A 20,346-nucleotide genomic window follows, 5' to 3' on the forward strand; every position below is an offset into this window, starting at 1 on the left:
AATGATTTTTCAGTTTATTAAAAATAATAACTTCATCAATACGATTAACTTTTTCATGGAATTAATGTTCAATTTTAGTCCAGGGTATCAATTTGAAATTAACTTTGCGATAGAAGAAATTAATTTTTCTTTAAACGACGGCAACGGTACCTTATGAAGTGAATTTATTTCAAAAGTAATATATCACAATAAATGAAAAAACAAAATGTAATACTACAGAGAGTTCGTAAACAATCTGGTAGGTCAACGAATCACTTCACTGTCACCCAATTCCAGGAACGATCATTTTAATTTAATACCGTCATTAAAATTTTAATCCTCCAGTAGGAGAAGCCTATATTTCGTTACCTGTACCGTTTAATGGAGGATTGATGATAGCATTGAATTTTAATGAACGTTCTTGCAATTGGATATGAGTTATGAATAAAACCTTAATTTTCATTCTTATTGTGCACCCAAGTTTATAACTCAAAATGAAGAAATGGGCATCTGAACGGTAATGTTCCCAATGAATCAAGGTACAATTCAGAAAATAATCACTAAATCAGCCAATAGGATCAAGAAAAGATGAGCTAGAAATAAGGTTGAGATTTTGCTCGTTCCTCTAATTTTGCCGGTGTGCATATTCAATTTTTTGAGGAAATGATTCAGTCGACTGGAAAATGTGTGTAAGCACCTGAAGAACATAACTGATCATTTTCACTAGTAGTCCGGGAGCCAGTAACAGATATACATGACCAAGTTCCTCTCAAACGGTAATTAGTAGAATGCATCTGGTAATAGTAATAAAAAGCCTCGTGAACGTCAGCTGCGACTCTTCTGGGGGGGAGAGCGGCGGCAGCCCCCCAAACACGAAGAAAAAAAAGATAAATTCAGTCATTTCCTCCCAACTGAAAATTTGTCAAATTGTAGCTAACCCAATATCTAGACGAAAAAATAAAATCAGCTGGCTATAGCATGGTGGATTATACGTCAGCTGGTGCCTCAAACATGAAAAAATAATATATTTTCAATGACAGCTCTGACAGCGACTCTGATAATGAATCAGAGAGTGCCACATTCGCGAGAAAAGGACTTTATTTGTTTCTCATTTGTAAACGTCAGTTTCCAAAAACACAATATTAATCAAGAAAGTTTATTTTATCAAGTCGATAACTTGTAAAACTGACAGTTAACTTGCAAAATTTTTACAAGTTAGTAGTATTATTTACATTAGAAAATTTTGTTTTATCGTCATACATGTTGAAAATCATGGTACAATTGTTATCTCCAGTAACACAGATTTTTGATGATGAAAGAGTTGATACTGATGATGATGAACCATCTGTTGACTCAGAAACTGCTGAACTCGAGGACTGCAGAACATTTGTACTCTCCTTACTACCAAATAATTTGCTAGACATTTCGATTTTTTTGTTGACCGAATCATCTACATAACTCATCGCAATTTCGGTGCTCTTCCACCCTCCTGCACGCTTTAGTGCTAAAATATCTCCACCCGAATCCGCAACCATAGTGGCTCCAGTTCTGCGAAAAGAGTGACCGGTGTATAACTCTGGGTCTTTTAAACCTAAATATTTCGCTATTTGCTTTGGGATACCACCAATAGTGTGCTGGCCAGCATTGAGGGAAATGCACTTTCCATGTCGGTATGTCAAAAAAAATCTTAGGCTTTCTGTTCCAGGAGGCCGAAGATTTACATATTTTCTCTATAACATGCAAGGCTTGAAGCTGCAGCCATCATCGGTTATGGTGAATCTTCTTGTTGTTAAATTTTTTGTTTGCTGCAATGTCACAATAACGTATTTTCCCATATCTTCTACATCATTCATGTTTAAGGAGAGAATTTCTTCACATCGACAACATCCAAAAATCCCAAATATTGTTACAATTTTCGTCAGCAAACACTGGTCATCAGGAGCATGTAGAAGAAATTGTTCAGCCTCTTCTTTACTTAATACCTCGGCCTTTTTTGGCGTATAACGCTCATTTTTTCGTTTCAGAAACGCTATTACCTTTTGAAATCTGCAAATGACAACTAAACGTCATATTCTTCAATCAATTTTTTAAGGAAAACAAACCTGCGAACAGGGGCATTTTCTTTCATTTCCAAGCAGCTTTTCAGCATAGACCATTTTGCCTATAAAGTACCTTGAAGCTGATTTTGCAGGTAATAAACTTGAAGCTACACTACTGGCTGCCTCAATAATTTCTTTTGGTACATTCATTCTCGCTTTCGCCAAAACAAATGTAAAGAAAAATAAACAGACATGTTCATTGCAACACTTCCATAGCTTACATAGACTTATATAATATATATGTCTATGATAGCTTACGACATTTGAGACAAATTATTGAGATTTTTTTGGAATTTATCTAACCTTTTTACAAATGAGAAACAAATAAAATATAAAACAATACACGCAAGGTAACGGGTTTTACTGGCTCAATGAGGTAACTGACTCGCCTGCGGCTCGTCAATTATATCCTCCATTCGCCAGTAAAAACCCTCTTACCTTGCTAGTAATGTTATATACTATTCTACACATGTTGCACAATAATATTTAGTTACTTCCACTCTCTGATTCAGTATCAGAGTCGCTGTCAGAGCTGTCATTGAAAACATAATTTTTTTTTTCATGTTTGAGGCACCAGCTGACGTATAATCCAGCATGTTATAGCCAGCTGATTGTATTTTTTCGTCTAGATATTGGGTTAGCTACAATTTGACAAATTTTCAGTTGGGAGGAAATGACTGAATGTATTTTTTTTTCTTCGTGTTTGGGGGGCTGCCGCCGCTCTCCCCCCCAACCGAGTCGCAGCTGACGTTCACGAGGCTTTTTATTATCTGATTATCTGATTCATCTCACCAAGTATCTCTCGAGAGGAAATAATCAACCAAATTTGCACCTGGCTCCCGGACTATAGATGTTTTATCATTTGTTTAAGATAAATTTTTCAAACACTATTATTCTAATTTAGGCTTTCGCAACGCCGTATCTTCAAAAGAGCTAAAACTTATTAAATAATTATAAATGTGATTTATCTGTTAACATTATACTGTAACGTATTTAGATTATACCGAAGGGAATAATGTTCTCAATAATCACATTTCAACTAAGCAATGCAATCGAAATAACTAACGGATATGACAATAAAAATTTTTTGTCGTAGAATTTCCTCCTATTTGAGCTTTCTGATTGCTATGAATTTACTACAATTCTTTACACTCTATCTAAGAGAACACATTTTGTTATCGGTGTCCAAAAGCGAACATTTTTCCTACCCCACAATAGTACGTTCCAGGAAAATGGAAATATATTACAGTGATTATAAATATTCCATTTTTTTATCAGTTGCAAGGTAGATGATTTTTTAATGTAACTGTGTTGGGACATGTAAGGAAAAAACTCCTATTTAACAAAATAAAGAAGTATAAAAATCGGCAGAAATGGATTCTGAATTACCAGGTGAGAGGATTTGAAACTATTTCATTTAATTTTTTGAATAAGTAGGAAAATCACATAAAAAAATTAAGTGTATCGGGTGGCCCAAATTCGTTGTCTAGTGAGGGGATCTCAGAACCTCTTTGAGTTCGAAATGAAGAATGGCACATTTTCGGGCTTGATTTTTGAGAGAATTAATTTGATGAATATCAAACAATCATAAATTCAAATGTTTTCAAGCTATAAGAGAAAATTTGAAAATTGCGTGAAATGAAAGTTCTCATAACTTCTAAATTATTGGTGCTTTTAGCATGAAACAGAAACATCCTACAAGCACTTTTTCAGTAGAATTCATTGGTGTATTAATTTATTTTTATTGCTATTAGGTTTTAAAGTAAGAATGTGAACCATAATAATTTCTTTGACAAATTAATTAATTATTTTTTTTTCAAAAATATATAACATAATATATAAATTTCTTATTGAACTATAAAAATTATCAGAAGTTTGAGTTTCAATTGGTAAATCAACCAAGGGCCTACCTATTATAATCTGTGAACTTTAGATGATAAAAATATTCGGTGGCCACCAAAGTCTCCGGACTTAACATCGTTAGATTGTTTCCTTTGATCACATTTAAAGAACAACATTTATTAATTTGAAGATGTTGGGAAAATCTAACGGTATTAAATCCGGAGACCGTGGTGGTCATCGAATACATATATTAATTATCTGAAGATCACAGATTATTTTAGATGAGCACTTGTTGATTTGCCGTGTGAAACTGAAATTTTTGATGATTTTTATAGTTTGATAAGAAATTTATATATCATGTTATATATTTTTGAAAAAGGAAAAATTAAGCGATTTCATTTGTTATAGAAATTGTTATGGTTTACTTTTAAGAAAACACAAATTTGTGTTATTATACAACAAAGAAAAAATTAAGCGATTTCATTTGTTATGGTTTACTTTTAAAACGGCACAAGTTTGTATTATTATAATGGGTGTTTTTTTTCGAGGTATTTAACTTTAAGTTGGCATTACTATTCAAGATGACGACCGATTTAACAGCTGTTAAGTGATTTATTCTCAGTTTGGTTTGGTAATTTATCATGAATAGACTCACGCCTGAACAACGCTTGCAAATAGTGCAATTTTATCTGTGCGGAATACGTATCGCGTACTACTTCCATTTTAGCGATGAAGCGCACTTCTGGTTGAATGGCTACGTCAACAAACAAAACTGCCGCATTTGGAGTGAAGCTAATCCTCAAGTGTATGTCGAAACACCGTTACATCCAGAAAACCTGACTGTTTGGTGCGCTTTATGGGCTGGTGGAATCATTGGTCCGTACTTCTTCAAAAACGATGATGGCCAGAACGTTACAGTCAATGGTGATCGATATGGTAGGTATAGAGCCATGATTACTAACTTATTCATTCATGAATTGAACAACCATGATGTCCAGGAACTGTGGTTCCAACAAGACGGCGCAACATATCACACAGCTCGTGCCACAATCGATTTATTAAAAGACACGTTTGGTGACCGCCTAATTTCACGTTTTGGACCTGTGAATTGGCCTCCAAGATCTTGTGATTTAACACCGCTAGACTACTTTCTGTGGGGCTATGTAAAGTCATTGGTCTATGCGGATAAGCCACAGACCCTTGACCATTTGGAAGACAACATTCGCCGTGTTATTGTCGATATACGGCCACAAATGTTGGAAAAAGTCATCGAGAATTGGACTACATCATATGCCAGAAATCATATTTAAAATGTAATGCCACAAGATTATCTTGCGGATAAATAAAATTCATGTCAATTGAATAATCCATCGTTGTTTTATTGCAATTTGGAGTTCGATAGCTCTAAAAAAAAACACCCTTTACAAACTCGTGTTTCTTTAAAAGATAAAAAAAAAGATAAAAATTTTTGAAAAATATAATCAAGCCTGAAAATTTTCCATTCATTTTTTCCCAACACCAGACAACGATTTTCGGAGTCTCGATACTCTAATGAGGAAAATATCAAATATCTATGTCTTACTAAAATGTTATTGTATTTCCATAATTATTATCATATATTAGAAGGACAATAAAGGTTAATCTCTTCGATTCTTAATTTCTCATTAACTATCTTACAAAGCATCAATTTGATTAACATTAAATTGAGTTATTCTAATTTTCACTATTTTATTATGTAACTAACAATTATTTCTATACACAGTAGCTTCTTCAAATTTCGTGCAGTTTGAATAATAATGAAATAGTGGTAATTAAAAAAACTTTCGTATTTAATATAAATCTTATTGAATATATCCCTACAATATGGGTATGTTCAATTCAACATCCGCTTGTGTACTTCCTCAGATAATTTTTTAGAGAGTAGATACTATAAAGCAACATGTGAGTTGTCATCTCATCAGTATTGTGTATTATGTACAATTCGCTACATATATAAATCTCACCCTTATTTATATTGAAACCATGAAAAAACCAATGAAAATTACAGCTTACGGTATTGGCGTACGTCATGGTCAAGTAGCTTTGATATTTTCGATGGTGGTCATCATGTATCTAATTAATATGGCTGCACCTATAGCTATAGTAGCTATGACAACTCCAGGAACAAGCCCCAATCCAGAAGTCCCAGTAAGTAAATAAACATTCAGTTATTCGTTTTTACGGTCACCAAAACAATTATTCTGCTTTGCACTCGTGGCAGTAGTTTTTGTTTATTAAGTTCTCCTTTAAATTTATTAGACTACAATCATTTTCTCTTCACTAAATATTTGTATTGGCTATTGTTATAGTGTATGTATCATATGTGTCAAGCCTCTGCCATTAATATTTATGCTACAATAAATTTATGAGGTGTGCAATATATTATAATGGCATTTATTTTAGTTATTATGATTTTGTTCGAAACGTTTAGCAGAAGTACGTCGACTTGAGTTCTTGAAAAATAGATTTCAACTTTTAGAGTCTATAAAACATTTGCAAATTCGATTCAAATATTGATATGAATTAGAAATAAGGGTGAAAACCAAAAAATAGAAAATGGTAAAATGGGAAAAATTTTGATTCAAATTCCATAGGTCTAAAATTTAAAAGTAGATAAATTTTGATTACGGGATTATACAGGAGATTTCTAAATTGGAGGTACCAACGAGAACGAGTTAATTCTTAGATTATCAAAAAAAAACAGTCCACTATGAATATGGACCCAAAAACACTTTGTATTCGAGACCAGGGTGTTAAAATTTGATATTTTCAAGTTTTAATTTGTCATATGCAGGATGTTCCTAAATTGGAGGTACGAATAAAGTGACAGATTACTCAGTATTAAAGCTTTTTTCTGAGTTTTTTCTCATAGCACAAGATATTCACGGAATATTCAACTTAAATTTGGCATAGATATTCTAATTCAAAGTTTTCAACATGTGACATGCTTATTTTCATTGCAATTCTGGATACTTTTTCTGGAACAGTGGCCACTTCTTTCCTCCAGAATATTTGCTGGTGGACCAGTGATAGTTTGAAAAAATATAGAAAGAAACTTTGGTCCAGACTACAATTCTTGGTGTCTTGTTGTTTTGTCGTATCTGCTACCGATTTCGAAAAAACATTTCAAACTATATCGGGTGTCCCAAGGTGAGTGGCCTATTAGATTATTATGGAAACTATTGATGGTAAAGATTTCAAATTTTGTGGATAGATATTTGGCCATGTAAGGTACATTTTTAAAATAATTTCACATTTCCAGTGTTGCCGGATGTACGACAATTTGGCAACAACTTTGTTATTTTGAATAGGACATCCGGTATTTCTATTTTTTTTATGATACTCCATAAAATATTGAATCTATTCACTCTTACTTTTCCATCCCTATCTTCAACGGTTTTTGAGTTATTAATTATTTTTCGAAATTTTAGATCAAATTGGCGTATTACGAAAATGACTCTAGTTCGCTCAATATTTGAGATTTAAGTCAGAAATTTTGCAAGTCGTTAGATATTGATCTGATCTGTGTCACTGCTTTTGAATTATGGTTGTCAATAATACAGGACGGACCAAAAAAAATCATCATTTGCCAAGTTACAAAATTGTAAAAAAGTCTATTTTTTCAAATTAGACACCTAGTATATTTTTCAATTCTTGGAATCAGTACAACACACTCTACAATTTTTCTATTCACGTCCCTATACCTATCTCAACTGGATTCCGAGTTATATGCGTTATATGTGTATATCTTTCTTGAGTCATTATTTATAGAAAAACCTCGGAACAAAACACCTGTTAGGCAATAATTGTTTATTTTGACATTTATGGATTGAACTGATTCATTGATATATCGATCTATGAACGACAAAGAGAAAATAACAATACAAAAGAAATTAACACTTATTGAATCGATGTGAAATCTAATAAACGCATATAACTCGGAATCCAGTTGAGATAGGTATAGGGACGTGAATAGAAAAATTGTAGAGTGTGTTGTACTGATTCCAAGAATTGAAAAATATACTAGGTGTCTAATTTGAAAAAATATATTTTTTTACAATTTTGTAACTTGGCAAATGATGATTTTTTTTGGTCCGTCCTGTATTATTGACAACCATAATTCAAAAGCAGTGACACAGATCAGATCAATATTTAACGACTTGCAAAATTTCTGACTTAAATCTCAAATATTGAGCGAACTAGAGTCATTTTTGTAATACGCCAATTTGATCTAAAATTTCGAAAAATAATTAATAACTCAAAAACCGTTGAAGATAGGGATGAAAAAGTAAGAGTGAATAGATTCAATATTTTATGGAGTATCATAAAAAAAAGAAATACCGGATGTCCTATTCAAAATAACAAAGTTGTTGCCAAATTGTCGTACATCCGGCAACACTGGAAATGTGAAATTATTTTAAAAATGTACCTTATATGGCCAAATATCTATCCACAAAATTTGAAATTTTTACTATCGATAGTTTCCATAATAATCTAATAGGCCACTCACCTTGGGACACCCGATATATTTCTAGTAAACCTCAAGAAAATCCAAATTAATATAAAGATCCAGTTAGTATGCTGTGATGTATAAATTAATTATAAGTTTTAGGACTTAATGACCCAATCTGTAGTGAAGATTAAAAAGATTCGATAAAATGGTAAAGTCACCAAAAAAGGTGGAAAGGCTCTGTATTTCAAAAATAAATCATTCGAGGGCCTATGTTAAGACTTATATCTTAAAATTAACCAAGGAATATCTCATTTTGGTTTGTAACCCTCCAATCTAGGAACATCCTGTATATTGGAATTACAAATATTCATCACGCTATATGCAAATTTCGAAAACAAAGCGTTTGTGATCCCTTGATTTTTTTTCTAAAATGATACTCAGTGTCTCTCGTTCCCGTTCTTACCTCCAATTTAGGAATACCCTGTATATAAAATTCCGAGATATGAATTTATATCGCTACCGCTTAGGGATTCACGGCTTGGCTTGATATTCAAGCTACTTGGCTTCAGCTTGACTTGAATCAAGTTCATGTCAAGTTGTAGTTTTTCAATGTCAATTGAAGTAGATTTCAAGTCAAGCTCAAGCCAAATAGCTTGAATATCAAGTCAAGTAGCTTGAATATCCAGCCAAGCCTCGAATCCCTACTACCGCTCTGCTCACTACAGGTAGGTATAAGTACTATACAGGGTGCTCCATAGAAATTGCGAACAAATTTAATTTTTTTTTCAAAATATTAAAGTCAATGCCAGAACGCACTCCACTGAAGGTGCTGAAAACAAGTTGTGATATTCAAAGCCTAAAAATTGATATGACAGCAGATTGGAAAATAAAAATGCATAATAAGAATATAATTTAGAATAATACTAATAATCATTATAATTATGATAATATGTTTTTTCAAGCCAAAAAATGAAGTTATGTAGATTTTAGTGCATAATATCATTTTCATTATTTGGCCTATCTTTTTATATTTGAAACATTTGAAACTGAGGGTCAAAATATTCTCTTCAATTCAGGTGCTCAATTATTAAAATTTTTCTCCAAAATTTACTTCAGTTTGTCACAATGGAGTAATTTTTCTTCGATTCCAAAAAAAGCTTCGAATTCGACCTGAAATTATTTGTTTCTAAATCATTATATTTTTATATCTTTATTTGTTCATTATATTCAATGGATAATTTCTTTGGAATCGGCCAAGGAAAAAAAAATCAACTTCAACTGAAAGTTTTTGTAGAAATCAAAAATCGAATAAATAAATATTTTCTTTTTCACTGCCACCCCCCTTCCCCGTATTTGCATGAAAATTGGTATAAATATTGGTAGCTAATGTTGTTATATCGCATTGAACTTCCTTTAACCTAAAGTAGTGAATCATGAAAGCACAAACAAAAACCAAAAAATTCGACACCACATAATCAGGAAATAGGGAACATTTATTTCTGCTATAAAAAACAAACACTGCAAAATCCTAGCACTTATATTTTCGAAATTATGAATCATGCCTCTGAGTATTATTTTTTTTACATTGATAATTCAATATTCTCTTCTTCAAGAGCGTTGGAAGAGGAAATAAAGAACTAAAAAAAAAATTAAAAAAGAAATTTGCAGTGTCTTTGATTGTTGACGTCTATGTTGTTTGAATGGATCTATTTACTCCAAAAAATGTTTATTTATGTTAATTCTCATTCAAGGCGTTCAAGAGCTGGACAGACCAAAGTTTAGTCTTAATTTCCTACTACTGGGGATTCGCACCAACTCAACTAATCGGAGGACCTTTGACAAGAAAATATGGCTTCAAAAAGTTTATGGTATTATCTATGGTCATTTGCTCTATATTTTCCATGTTTTTGCCTTCTTTAGTCATCGAATATGGATCGAAAGCAATGATTTTCGTTTTATTCACCATTGGCTTCTATCAGGGATTAATATTACCAATGTTGTCCGATTTTGTAAGCAAATGGGCTCCAGTCCGAGAGAGAACTCCAATTGGAACATTCATTTTCGCCAGTAAGTCTACTTTTAAGAATTTTATGAAGTACACACTTTTTTGTTCCACAGATTTTTATCATTTCGATATTTATTTTATTTCGATATTATTATTTATTGATAGTTCAAGACAAGGAACACATAATAACTTCATATTTTCTCTTCGCTACCCGTCACCTAAGCTTAATAGTTGTGGTCACTATTCAATTACTCATGTTTTCTTTTTAGGTAAAACTTTAGGAACAGTGTTTGCCTCAGAAATAACTGGACTTTTGTCTAGCTCATGGTGGGGATGGCCATCAGCATTCTACCTCTATGGTATGATCGGTCTTGTATGGAGTATCTTTATGATAATTTTCGGATATAATTCACCTGAGGAACATAAGAGCATTTCTCAAGCAGAGCTTGAATATATTAGGAGAGGGCAGACCCTTACAACAAAGGTAATATAGGTACAGTTATTCTTATAACTAGCATGGTTGATTTAACTTACTTCACACAAGCCGTAAAGTATAAAAGTTGATAAGTTTTAATGATCATAATAAGAATGTTCATTATCATTGAAGATGAAGATTAAGACATTGTGATATGAAATATTTATTAAAAACTATTAACATCATAAACGTACCAGAATATACATTAATCCTTAGTTACTCTTAATACATAGTAACCATAATTTAAAATCTTAGTTACGAAAGCATAATACGGTAGATATAAAATGATAATAGAACTAGTTTTCATGTATAAAGTAGGCAAATTTCGATGTTTTAGCACTACAACTTTTAAACCAGAAGAGATAGACAAAATCTGATACCCCATTTTCGTTCCCTTTTTCCGAGAAACTAACAAGAGTATTCATTTTTGCCCAAATTCTCTTATTTTCGAGTTATTAGCGTAAATTAGAAAAATGGCGATGTCGAAAAAAATTTATATCTCCGCTAATACCAACTGATAGAGCTCTGAAATTGGAACATTATACTAGCAGTTTTTTTACGTTGATCCGTATTTGTCGATTTCAACTTTTTTTTTCGACTATTACTCTGAGATTGATTAAAAAAAACTAAAATAAAAGATAATCAAATTTTTCATTATGATGTTATTCAAATTGAAAATATTACTTCAGAGAATACCGTGGAATAAGATCATGAAATCTGTGCCTACGTGGTCCACTTGGATATCCCAAATTGGTATTGTTTGGACCATAAGATTGTCCACAACTGAATTCCCTACTTACATCAATAGAGTTCTTGGAATCGACGTAGGATCTGTGAGTACCACACTTAAATTTTGTTTTTAGGTGAAATATTTCTGAATTTCATATTTTTTTTCAGGCTGGGGCCTTCATGTCCATCACTTATTTGGTATCATATTTCTTCACATTCTTCGTAAGCAGCTCTTCACAATATTTGATCAACAACAATTATCTGAGCACGACAGTTTGTAGGAAACTGTGTAATGGTTTAGGTAAATTGAAGTTTTTGATTTATATCTTTCATACATATTTGTATTTGATATGCCACGTATTAATCGTAATGAATGGCTTTATGTACCGAACTTCTTCAAAGCGCCATAATGTTTAATGTTGTTTTTTTTTTATATTTCTCAATTTACTTAATTTTTCTACGTTGACCATGTTTGATTTGGATTTTGGAATATTTCCATCGGAAAAGCAAAACTATGGTCTATTAGATGTTGAATGAAAATAAGTATGATTTGAAAATTGATATATCAAGAAAAGATTCATAAATTTCTAATATAAACTTGCCTGCAACTTTCGAATTCTACAATTTATGTATAACAAAATTATTTCAAAAATTTGCCAAATTTCTCCTTATTTCCTAAAAAAGCTGTCGTTAGAATGCCAGCTGTAGGTTTGTTTCAGCTGATATATATTTGAAAGGGGAAAAGAGCAAAGAGAGGAAAGTAATGAATTAAATATTTTTTATTTGCAATTAAACTCAAAATTTTAGTGGAAAACGTGTTCATAAAAATGTTTGAAATGCCTCCACCATTCCTTATACAAGCACGTGCCCTCTTTCTCATTTCTTCAGTTGTTACTTTCCGCCTGAAATTCACTCTCAATCTTCTCTATTCTAACAGTGTTCGATCCGGACTTCTCGCTGGGCACCAAAAATAATCCAAAATTTTAATCAAATTTGATCAATGTAGAAAAAAATTGACGAAAAATGGGGTAAGGTGAAAAATCTTTTGAAAATCAATAGAACACAAATATCTCGTAACTGGTCACTAAATATGGCTCAAACGACAGCAAAAGAGTCATACAAACAAGTTCTCCAAAGTTCACGTCTAATTTGGAACCACAACGTATAATATTAGGTTCAAAAATATTCTTCTTCTTTTTCATCAAATATTAATTCTTCATCAAATATATATATATATATATACCTATATAAATAATCGTCATCAAATATATATACATAATAATTCTTCATCAAATATTAATGATTGATAAAATTTTTCTAGCGATTTTTAAAGAATTGATCAATTTTATTGAATGATAACTATTCAAATTTTGTTTCAGCTGCATATGGTTCATCGATCTTTTTAGTTTTCCTCGCTGTTTTCCGTCTGAACCGATTTTTAGCTTTGTTATGTATCTTCTTCGAAATGATCTGTTTGAACGCTAGTTTCTCTGGTTACAATATCAACTACAATGATCTCAGTCCAAACTTCTCAGGATGTCTGTTTGGGGTTGGAGGTATAACCTCCACTATTGTGTCCTTCCTTCCTGTGATGATTGTCCAATACATGGTGACCGACCAGGTAAGTGACGTTTTATTCAATGAAGAATTTTTGAAAGATGGAAGAATTATTTGGAGATACAGACGACGATATTCATTCGAACACATTTGGCCCATAGATAAGTGTCAGCTAATAATACTAATAGCTTTATTTACCCAACAGGAAAGTTCCCAGTCACAGGGTAACAAATCACATCAACTCATTTTCTTTGAGTTGTGAATTCCCTGAAAAACTAAACGAAATGGCAAGTACTCCAAAAATTATAGATATAAAGAAGGAAAAAAAACATAAAATAAACAACTACAATAGACTAATGTTAACTTTGTTAGCACAATCACAAAGCCGATACATTGGTGCCCGCTGGAGTCCGAGGCGTGGGTATACTAAATATAGGAGAACCTCTGGCTCTGGATTATGTCCTTGATCAGCTGCTGGGGTACAATCACCACATAACTACCGTCCAATCATTCTTCTCTCGTGTAAAAAAGGGAAGATTACGGAAGCGGTTGAAAAAATTAAAGACAATAAAGCAAGATAAGAAAATCGTACAGTTAAAACAGTTTGATTTTCAAAGCCAACATTTCACTGTGAAACAAGTGCTTCGAGTAGTGGAACAAATCACGAATGGATTTAACCGCAAATAAGTCACAGGGGTTGTGTTCTTGGATGTGGCCAAAGCTTTTGATGAGTTATGGCACGAAGGACTTCTATACAAACTGCTTGTAGCTGGTTTCCCTCTCTCCATTGTCTAACTTGTAGCTTCTCACCTGCATTCTAGCAAGTTTAGAGCCAAAGTTGACGGAGTACTGTCTTCAGAGAGGTCTCTTGCAGCTGGAATTCCACAAGAATCTCTGCTGTCTCCGTTATTGTTTACAATATATGTAGCCGACATCGACATGCTGAAAGGGAGAAAACCTCCATGGAACTGTACGCTGACGATTCCGTCCCAAAATGGCAACGAAGTATCTATAATAAGCCATCTACAGATTTCAATATTGGTTTGCTCGATGGAGAATTGAGGAGGGCAAAGCCGTTTTTTTCAGCCTATTGAAAAAAGATCCCTAAGGACACGTCATAATGTTCGATAGGAGGATCGAATGGAAAAACGATTTGAGTGGTACTTAACAAGAAGCTCACTTGGAGACAACATGTCGCATCAGCTGTATCGAAGGAAAGACAGCAGCGACATCGTTTCAACTGCTACTATGCAAAAGCAACGAAATGTCTCTTTCTATAAGCTTCTTTTCTGTAAGTCTACTATTCAGCCGGTCATGACTTACGCATGCTCGGCCTGGGGATACGCCGCAAAGATCCATCTGCAGACACTTCAAGTCGTGCAGAATACGATCCTGAGGCGAGCCGTAAATGCATCATGGTTTGTCAGCAACGTTAGGATACATGAAGACCTTAAAATACCATTCCTAGACGACCATCCAAAAGATCTGAGCGTGAAGACCTTCAGTAAAATGAAAAATCACGCAAACCCTCTCATAAGGAAGGCTTACACTATGATGATAAAGTCCCTAGAAAGCATGAAGTGTGTGTTAAAGCCAAACATCGACTGGCATAGAGATTACACACAATGATTACACAAACCTTCTGAGTGCCATATTGCCACCTGCTAGAGCAGATCAAAATAGCTCACCAAAGGTGAATCATATTGATATAGAGCAGTAAAAGGCTAATAGTCTATCTGCATAAGTGTCAGAAGCATTTCATTTTTATTGTGCTTTTTTATTATGTTTTTCTAAAGAAAACAAACTGTTTAAATCTATGGGAGATGATTACCCAATTATTAGGGGCCTGTAGCGACCCTTGTACATCTGAGGATTCGAAAAATCATCACTTGGAGAATCGGTCCTGGTTGAAGCAACCCTCCCGATTTCAGAGCGAGTTTAGTGTTGAAGACATAAATATTGAAGGAATTTCTAAGGACAAATGCGATTTTTTGTCTAAATTGGCCATAGACAATGATGCGGAGGTGATCCTTCTACAAGAAACCCACACGGCAACAGCAAAACAACTCCGTGAAAGAGGATTTATAACAGGTTATGTATTGATAGATTACCTTTTGAGTCCTGTTTATGGTCTAGCTTGTTATGTTAAAAAATCATTAATTACTAATGTTGAATTGGTTCGGAAAGGTGAAGTTGACGGTGTGTTTTTTATAGCCTTCAAATTTTGTAATATTTTTGTCATCAATATTTACAAACCCCCTAATACTCTTTGGCCTAGAAATTTCGATGTCATTTTCCCTCATCCTTCAATTTATTGTGGTGATTTCAATTGTCACCATTTGATGTGGGGCTATGCAGTTAATGACATGAATGGTATAGCATTAACTGAATGGATTGAAGATAATAATTTCAATCTGATTTTTGACGCAAAAGATAAACCAACTTTCCATTCTTCTAGATGGAATAGAGGATATAATCCAGATTTGTGTATAGTTTCTGCAGATACTGATTCTAAACCTCTTCCTGTTAGACGTAAGGTTCTCAATGATTTCCCACATAGCCAACACAGACCAATTTTAATTCGTATAGGAAATATTCTTCACCTTAATGTTTCTTTACCTAAGGCTAGATGGAATTTCAAGGAAGCTCGTTGGGATTGTTTCAAAAATAAAATAGATAGTGATATTAGATGGTTTCGTCCATGTTCTCAGAATTATTTTAGGTTTGTGGGTGTAGTGAAAGCTGCTCCGAAAAAATTCGTCCCAAGGGGATATCGTCAGAATTATATTCCTGGTTGGTCTCCTGAGACGCAAATGTTGTATGAGGACTATAAAAAATCACCGACTTCCCAAAAAGCGGAAGATTTATTGAAATCTTTGAATACAGGTCGTAAGGAAAAATGGAATTCTGTTTTATCTAACATGAACTTCACTCATTCTAGTAGAAGTTCCTGGGATGTTCTACGGAAATTAGGTGAAGCTGCTCCTATTGTTGAATCAACTTCTAAAATTAATCCAGAACTAATTGCTCGTCGGCTCGTGGGCGTTTCTAATTCCGTAAAAATTTCCAGATCTGAGGTAAAAGAGATGAGGAAAAATTTACATAGGTTGAGATCATCGTCATCTGTTGTAGATGTTATTTCTCGTCCATTCAGTTTGGAAGAGTTGACATCTGCAATTAAATGTACAAAAACTAGAAAAGCTGCCGGTTTCGATGGAATCTATCCTGAATTCATGAAACATTTGGGGATGAAGGCCTTATCTTGGCTTTTGTCGTTCTATAATGATATATTGAGTTCAGGTAACTTTCCAAATGAATTTCGTAAAGCAAAAGTAATTGCTATTTTGAAGTCAGGTAAAAATTCTTCCGATCCAAGTAATTATCGCCCGATAAGTCTTCTGAGTGTTCCTTTTAAAATCTTGGAAAGGTTGATTCTATTCAGGATTGAACCTTATGTTGAGGATGCTCTGCAAAATTGTCAAGGAGGTTTTAGGAAAAATAGAAATTGCTCCGATCAAGTACTTAGTTTAACTACCTTCATTGAATCAGGTTTCAATGATAAGTTGAAAACAGGAGCTGTCTTCTTAGATTTGTCCGCAGCTTACGACACTGTGTGGAAGGATGGTCTAATTAAAAAACTACATGATCATTTGAACTGTGGAAAAATGATTCGTTTAATCGAAAACATGTTGTCTGATAGGAGACTTCGTGTTTTTGTTGATGATAAAAGTAGTAGTTTTAAAACTTTGAATAATGGTCTTCCGCAGGGATCGGTTTTGTCTCCCATACTTTTTAATTTATATTTGTGTGATATCCCAGTTACTTCATCTGGAAAATTCATTTATGCCGATGATATTGCTCTTTTGTTTCGTCATTCTGATTTTGGAATTATTGAAAATACTTTCAATGAAGATCTTAAAATTATGGAAAATTATTTTCTTGAGTGGCGCTTATGCCCTAATCCAAATAAAACAGAAGTCTCCTGTTTCCATTTGAATAATCAACAAAAACACAGAAAATTGAGAGTAACTTTCAATAATTCCGTCTTGAATCATAATTTTGCCCCCAAATATCTTGGAGTTAAACTTGATTCTTCTTTGAATTTCAAGGTTCACTTAGAAAATTTGCGTTTGAAATTAAAGTCGAGGAATAATATCCTCCAAAAATTAGCAGGATCTTCATGGGGTGCTGATGCCAACACTCTTCGTACAGCAGCTTTGGCCTTGGTTTTTTCTGCTGCTGAATACTGTTGTTCTGTTTGGTTTAATAGTGCTCATGTTCATAAAATTGATGCACAGCTTAACGTTTCTATGAGAATTATTAGTGGGACTATTAGATCTACTCCTTTAGATTGGTTACCGGTGCTATCACATATAGTTCCACCTCATATTCGTAGACAGGTTGTAGTCAAGAAATCTTGGGATAAATTTCATTTCTATCCGAACTCATTTCCTATTTTATCCTATTTCCCAGATTCTAGAACTGCTAGATTGAAATCACGCAATCCTTTATGGACTAACACCTTCCTTGAATTCAATGAAAGCGACAAGGAAATTTGGCGTTCGGGATGGACTTCTTCTAACGTTTTCAACAAAAGTCTTATTGTTGATCCTTCAGAAAAAGTTCTAGGTTTCAATCTTCTTAGGAAAATTTGGTGTATTTTGAATAGACTTAGAACTGGTCATGGTCGTTGTAATAGTACCCTCTTCAAATGACGTTCTATTGATAGCCCACTATGTGAGTGTGGTGTAGAAGAGACCATTGACCACTTGGTGAATGATTGTCCGATTTATAAATTTCATGATGGTTTCCAAGCTATCCATTCAGTTTCAGATTCTTTTTTAGAATGGGTAGTTAACTTCAAATCGATATAATGAAAACTAATATTTAGTACTCCTTTCTGCTTCTTTTCTTTTTGTTTTAGGATCCAATTGGAAATTATAGAGTCGTCAACCGAAAAGAGAGGATAAAGGAAATTTTGTTTTGGTTGAAGAGGAAGTCCTTCAATATAAATTATGTCAGCTTATTCTGTAAACGTTTACACAAACCAGTCACTACACCGATACGGGGAGACAGAGTTTTTGCTGAGGTTTTTATCTGTTCTCTTGTATCATACGTTGAAATGTATGATGCCCCGTTACATTTCCTCTGCTAATACTGAGATTCATCGACACATATGCTTGATTGTTTGAAATTAATATTTTGTATTGCTCTTTCTCAAAAGAATATATATATATATATATATATATATATATATATATATATATATATATATATATATATATATATATATATATATATATATATATATAGTCTATCTGCAGAAGAAAAAGATGTTCAAAGTACTAAGTTAGGGTACAATCCGATCTAAGAAGCCTAGAAATAATTTTGAAATAGTCCACCTCTTGCTTTTGCTAGAACTCAACAGAGTTCTGTAAGGTAGCGCTCTTCAGAATTGTTCAAACTTCCTCCTATCGGGATTGCAAAATGGAATAATGATTTGAGAAACTGCAAACTTTCACAAGATATTATATTGCAGTTCATATCGAATTCAGAATGAAATTATTTGAATATAATGATAGACAGCTATACATATATTCAGAGAATAGAAGGTTGTTATGAGCATAGAATATAAAATATTGTTATTCTACACTCAGAGGGTTAATTTGGAAGAAAGGAAAGACAGGAAAACCCATTGAACTATCGACCCATCAGCCGATTATCGGCAATTAGTAAAGTGCTAGAGAAGCTAATGAACAGGTTATGAGGGTTTCTAGGCATCTTAATCCGATCTTGGTATAATCAGAAACCACATGTGTCATCAATGTCATTGTAGGTTAGGTTAGATCTATTATGCTTTATTTGTTGTAACATGTTCCCTCAACAGCTGATTGGTGTTACCAAATTTATCAAAAAATTTACTTTTTTGTTTGATTCTTTCAAGCTCATGTAATGGGTGTATCATGTTTGGTGGTGACTACTTAAATTGTAAGATAGGTACATATATGTATTTTGGAACGTTTTAGCCAATATATAGCTCAATTCTCCATTAATTTGTAGTTTTACCTGATCAATAGATTTATAGGAGGTATTAGTATTCTATTTCGTCCTATCAAGAAGTGTGGTCATTGAATACTTGGAATATTTCTTTGTTTTCATTTTATTAATTCTCAACTTAACCAAATCTATTATTTGTTTTGCTATTTCAATATTTCTCTTGTATTCAGTCGAGCAGTACACAATGGGGTTATGCGTTCCTCATATCAGCAATAGTAGCTTCTGTTGGCACCATTTTCTTCATGCTGAAAGGATCTGGAGAGGTTCAAGATTATGATGACATAGATGACAAAGAAGGTAAATAATTTTTTTAAATTTTCCTCTACTGCCTTATTTCTTTATTTATATTTCAGATGAGGAATCGCAACTTCTGGAGAAAAAACACCTGAAATAATCCAGTCATATGTTCTTAAATTGAATTAGTTTTATGATCTCCATTCATATATGTTCCTCCTTGAAAATATATAAATCGTTTGGTAAAAGCTATATAAGAATAAAAAATATTAAAAACCATTCTATAGGCTTAAATGCATTGAGATATGTTGTTATAATTGTTTATATTTATTGAAAAATTGTTGAAAATTTTAATGGAATAAACGCAGACGAAAATTTTTAACCTAATCCTGAGTCATTTTTTCACCAGAAAAAGTTGATTTTTTGTTTGTTTTGATTTAATCATGCTGCAAAATACACTTCCATCCAACGATCCATAACGGTCTCTGACCTCAGATCAATCATATGAGATTCGGTACAAATGTATTTAGCAATACTGAATTGATTTCCCTAGTTTGGGAATTTCATTCATGAATTGCTAAAACTGAAAAATATCTCCAAAATGAAGCATTGTTTACGGTAATAGTTTCAGAATAAAGATATTTAAAATAATATTCTGAGAATGTAGGTACCAGGTTTATCACCATAATTTGACCCCCCCCTTAAATTTTGTTACTGAAAGAAATATAGTATATCCAGTCACTTGGAGGAAGCTGGCTATTTCGATTATACAAGGGTTGTCCAAGTTTCTAGAAATTCTTTTGGGGCCAGTGAATTTATCGCCTAACAATACTTTCAAATAAACCCCGGATCGCGGTATCCACTTCCAAGACACATC

The 20,346-nt window shown here is 33.2% G+C and overlaps 1 protein-coding gene across 2 annotated transcripts; it reads left to right on the top strand.

Annotated features, from left to right (window-relative positions):
* Positions 1-3,291: 3,291 nt before the first annotated feature.
* On the top strand, positions 3,292-19,856 carry LOC123682552 (putative inorganic phosphate cotransporter). Of its 2 annotated transcripts, XM_045621208.1 has the most exons (9): positions 3,292-3,470; positions 5,968-6,107; positions 10,164-10,479; positions 10,687-10,901; positions 11,582-11,725; positions 11,790-11,922; positions 13,001-13,242; positions 19,406-19,532; positions 19,589-19,856. In XM_045621208.1, exons 1-9 carry the CDS (start codon positions 3,452-3,454, stop codon positions 19,627-19,629), a joined length of 1,377 nt encoding a protein of 458 aa, XP_045477164.1. In that variant the 5' UTR covers positions 3,292-3,451; the 3' UTR covers positions 19,630-19,856. The 2 variants fall into 2 exon arrangements, with proteins under 2 accessions (XP_045477164.1, XP_045477163.1); XM_045621207.1 differs by lacking the exon at positions 3,292-3,470 and having other exon boundaries at positions 5,855-6,107.
* The last annotated feature ends 490 nt before the right edge of the window (positions 19,857-20,346 follow it).

Source organism: Harmonia axyridis, chromosome 6 (genome assembly GCF_914767665.1).
Source record: "Harmonia axyridis chromosome 6, icHarAxyr1.1, whole genome shotgun sequence".
In the NCBI taxonomy this organism is placed as follows: Eukaryota; Metazoa; Arthropoda; class Insecta; order Coleoptera; family Coccinellidae; genus Harmonia; species Harmonia axyridis.

Coding starts and splice junctions, on each gene's coding strand:
- LOC123682552 (XM_045621207.1), top strand. CDS start 5,943: ATGAAAAAACCAATGAAAATTACAGCTTACGGTATTGGCGTACGTCAT. Junction 10,902..11,581: donor GGCAGACCCTTACAACAAAG/GTAATATAGGTA, acceptor ATATTACTTCAG/AGAATACCGTGGAATAAGAT. Junction 19,533..19,588: donor TGACATAGATGACAAAGAAG/GTAAATAATTTT, acceptor TTTATATTTCAG/ATGAGGAATCGCAACTTCTG.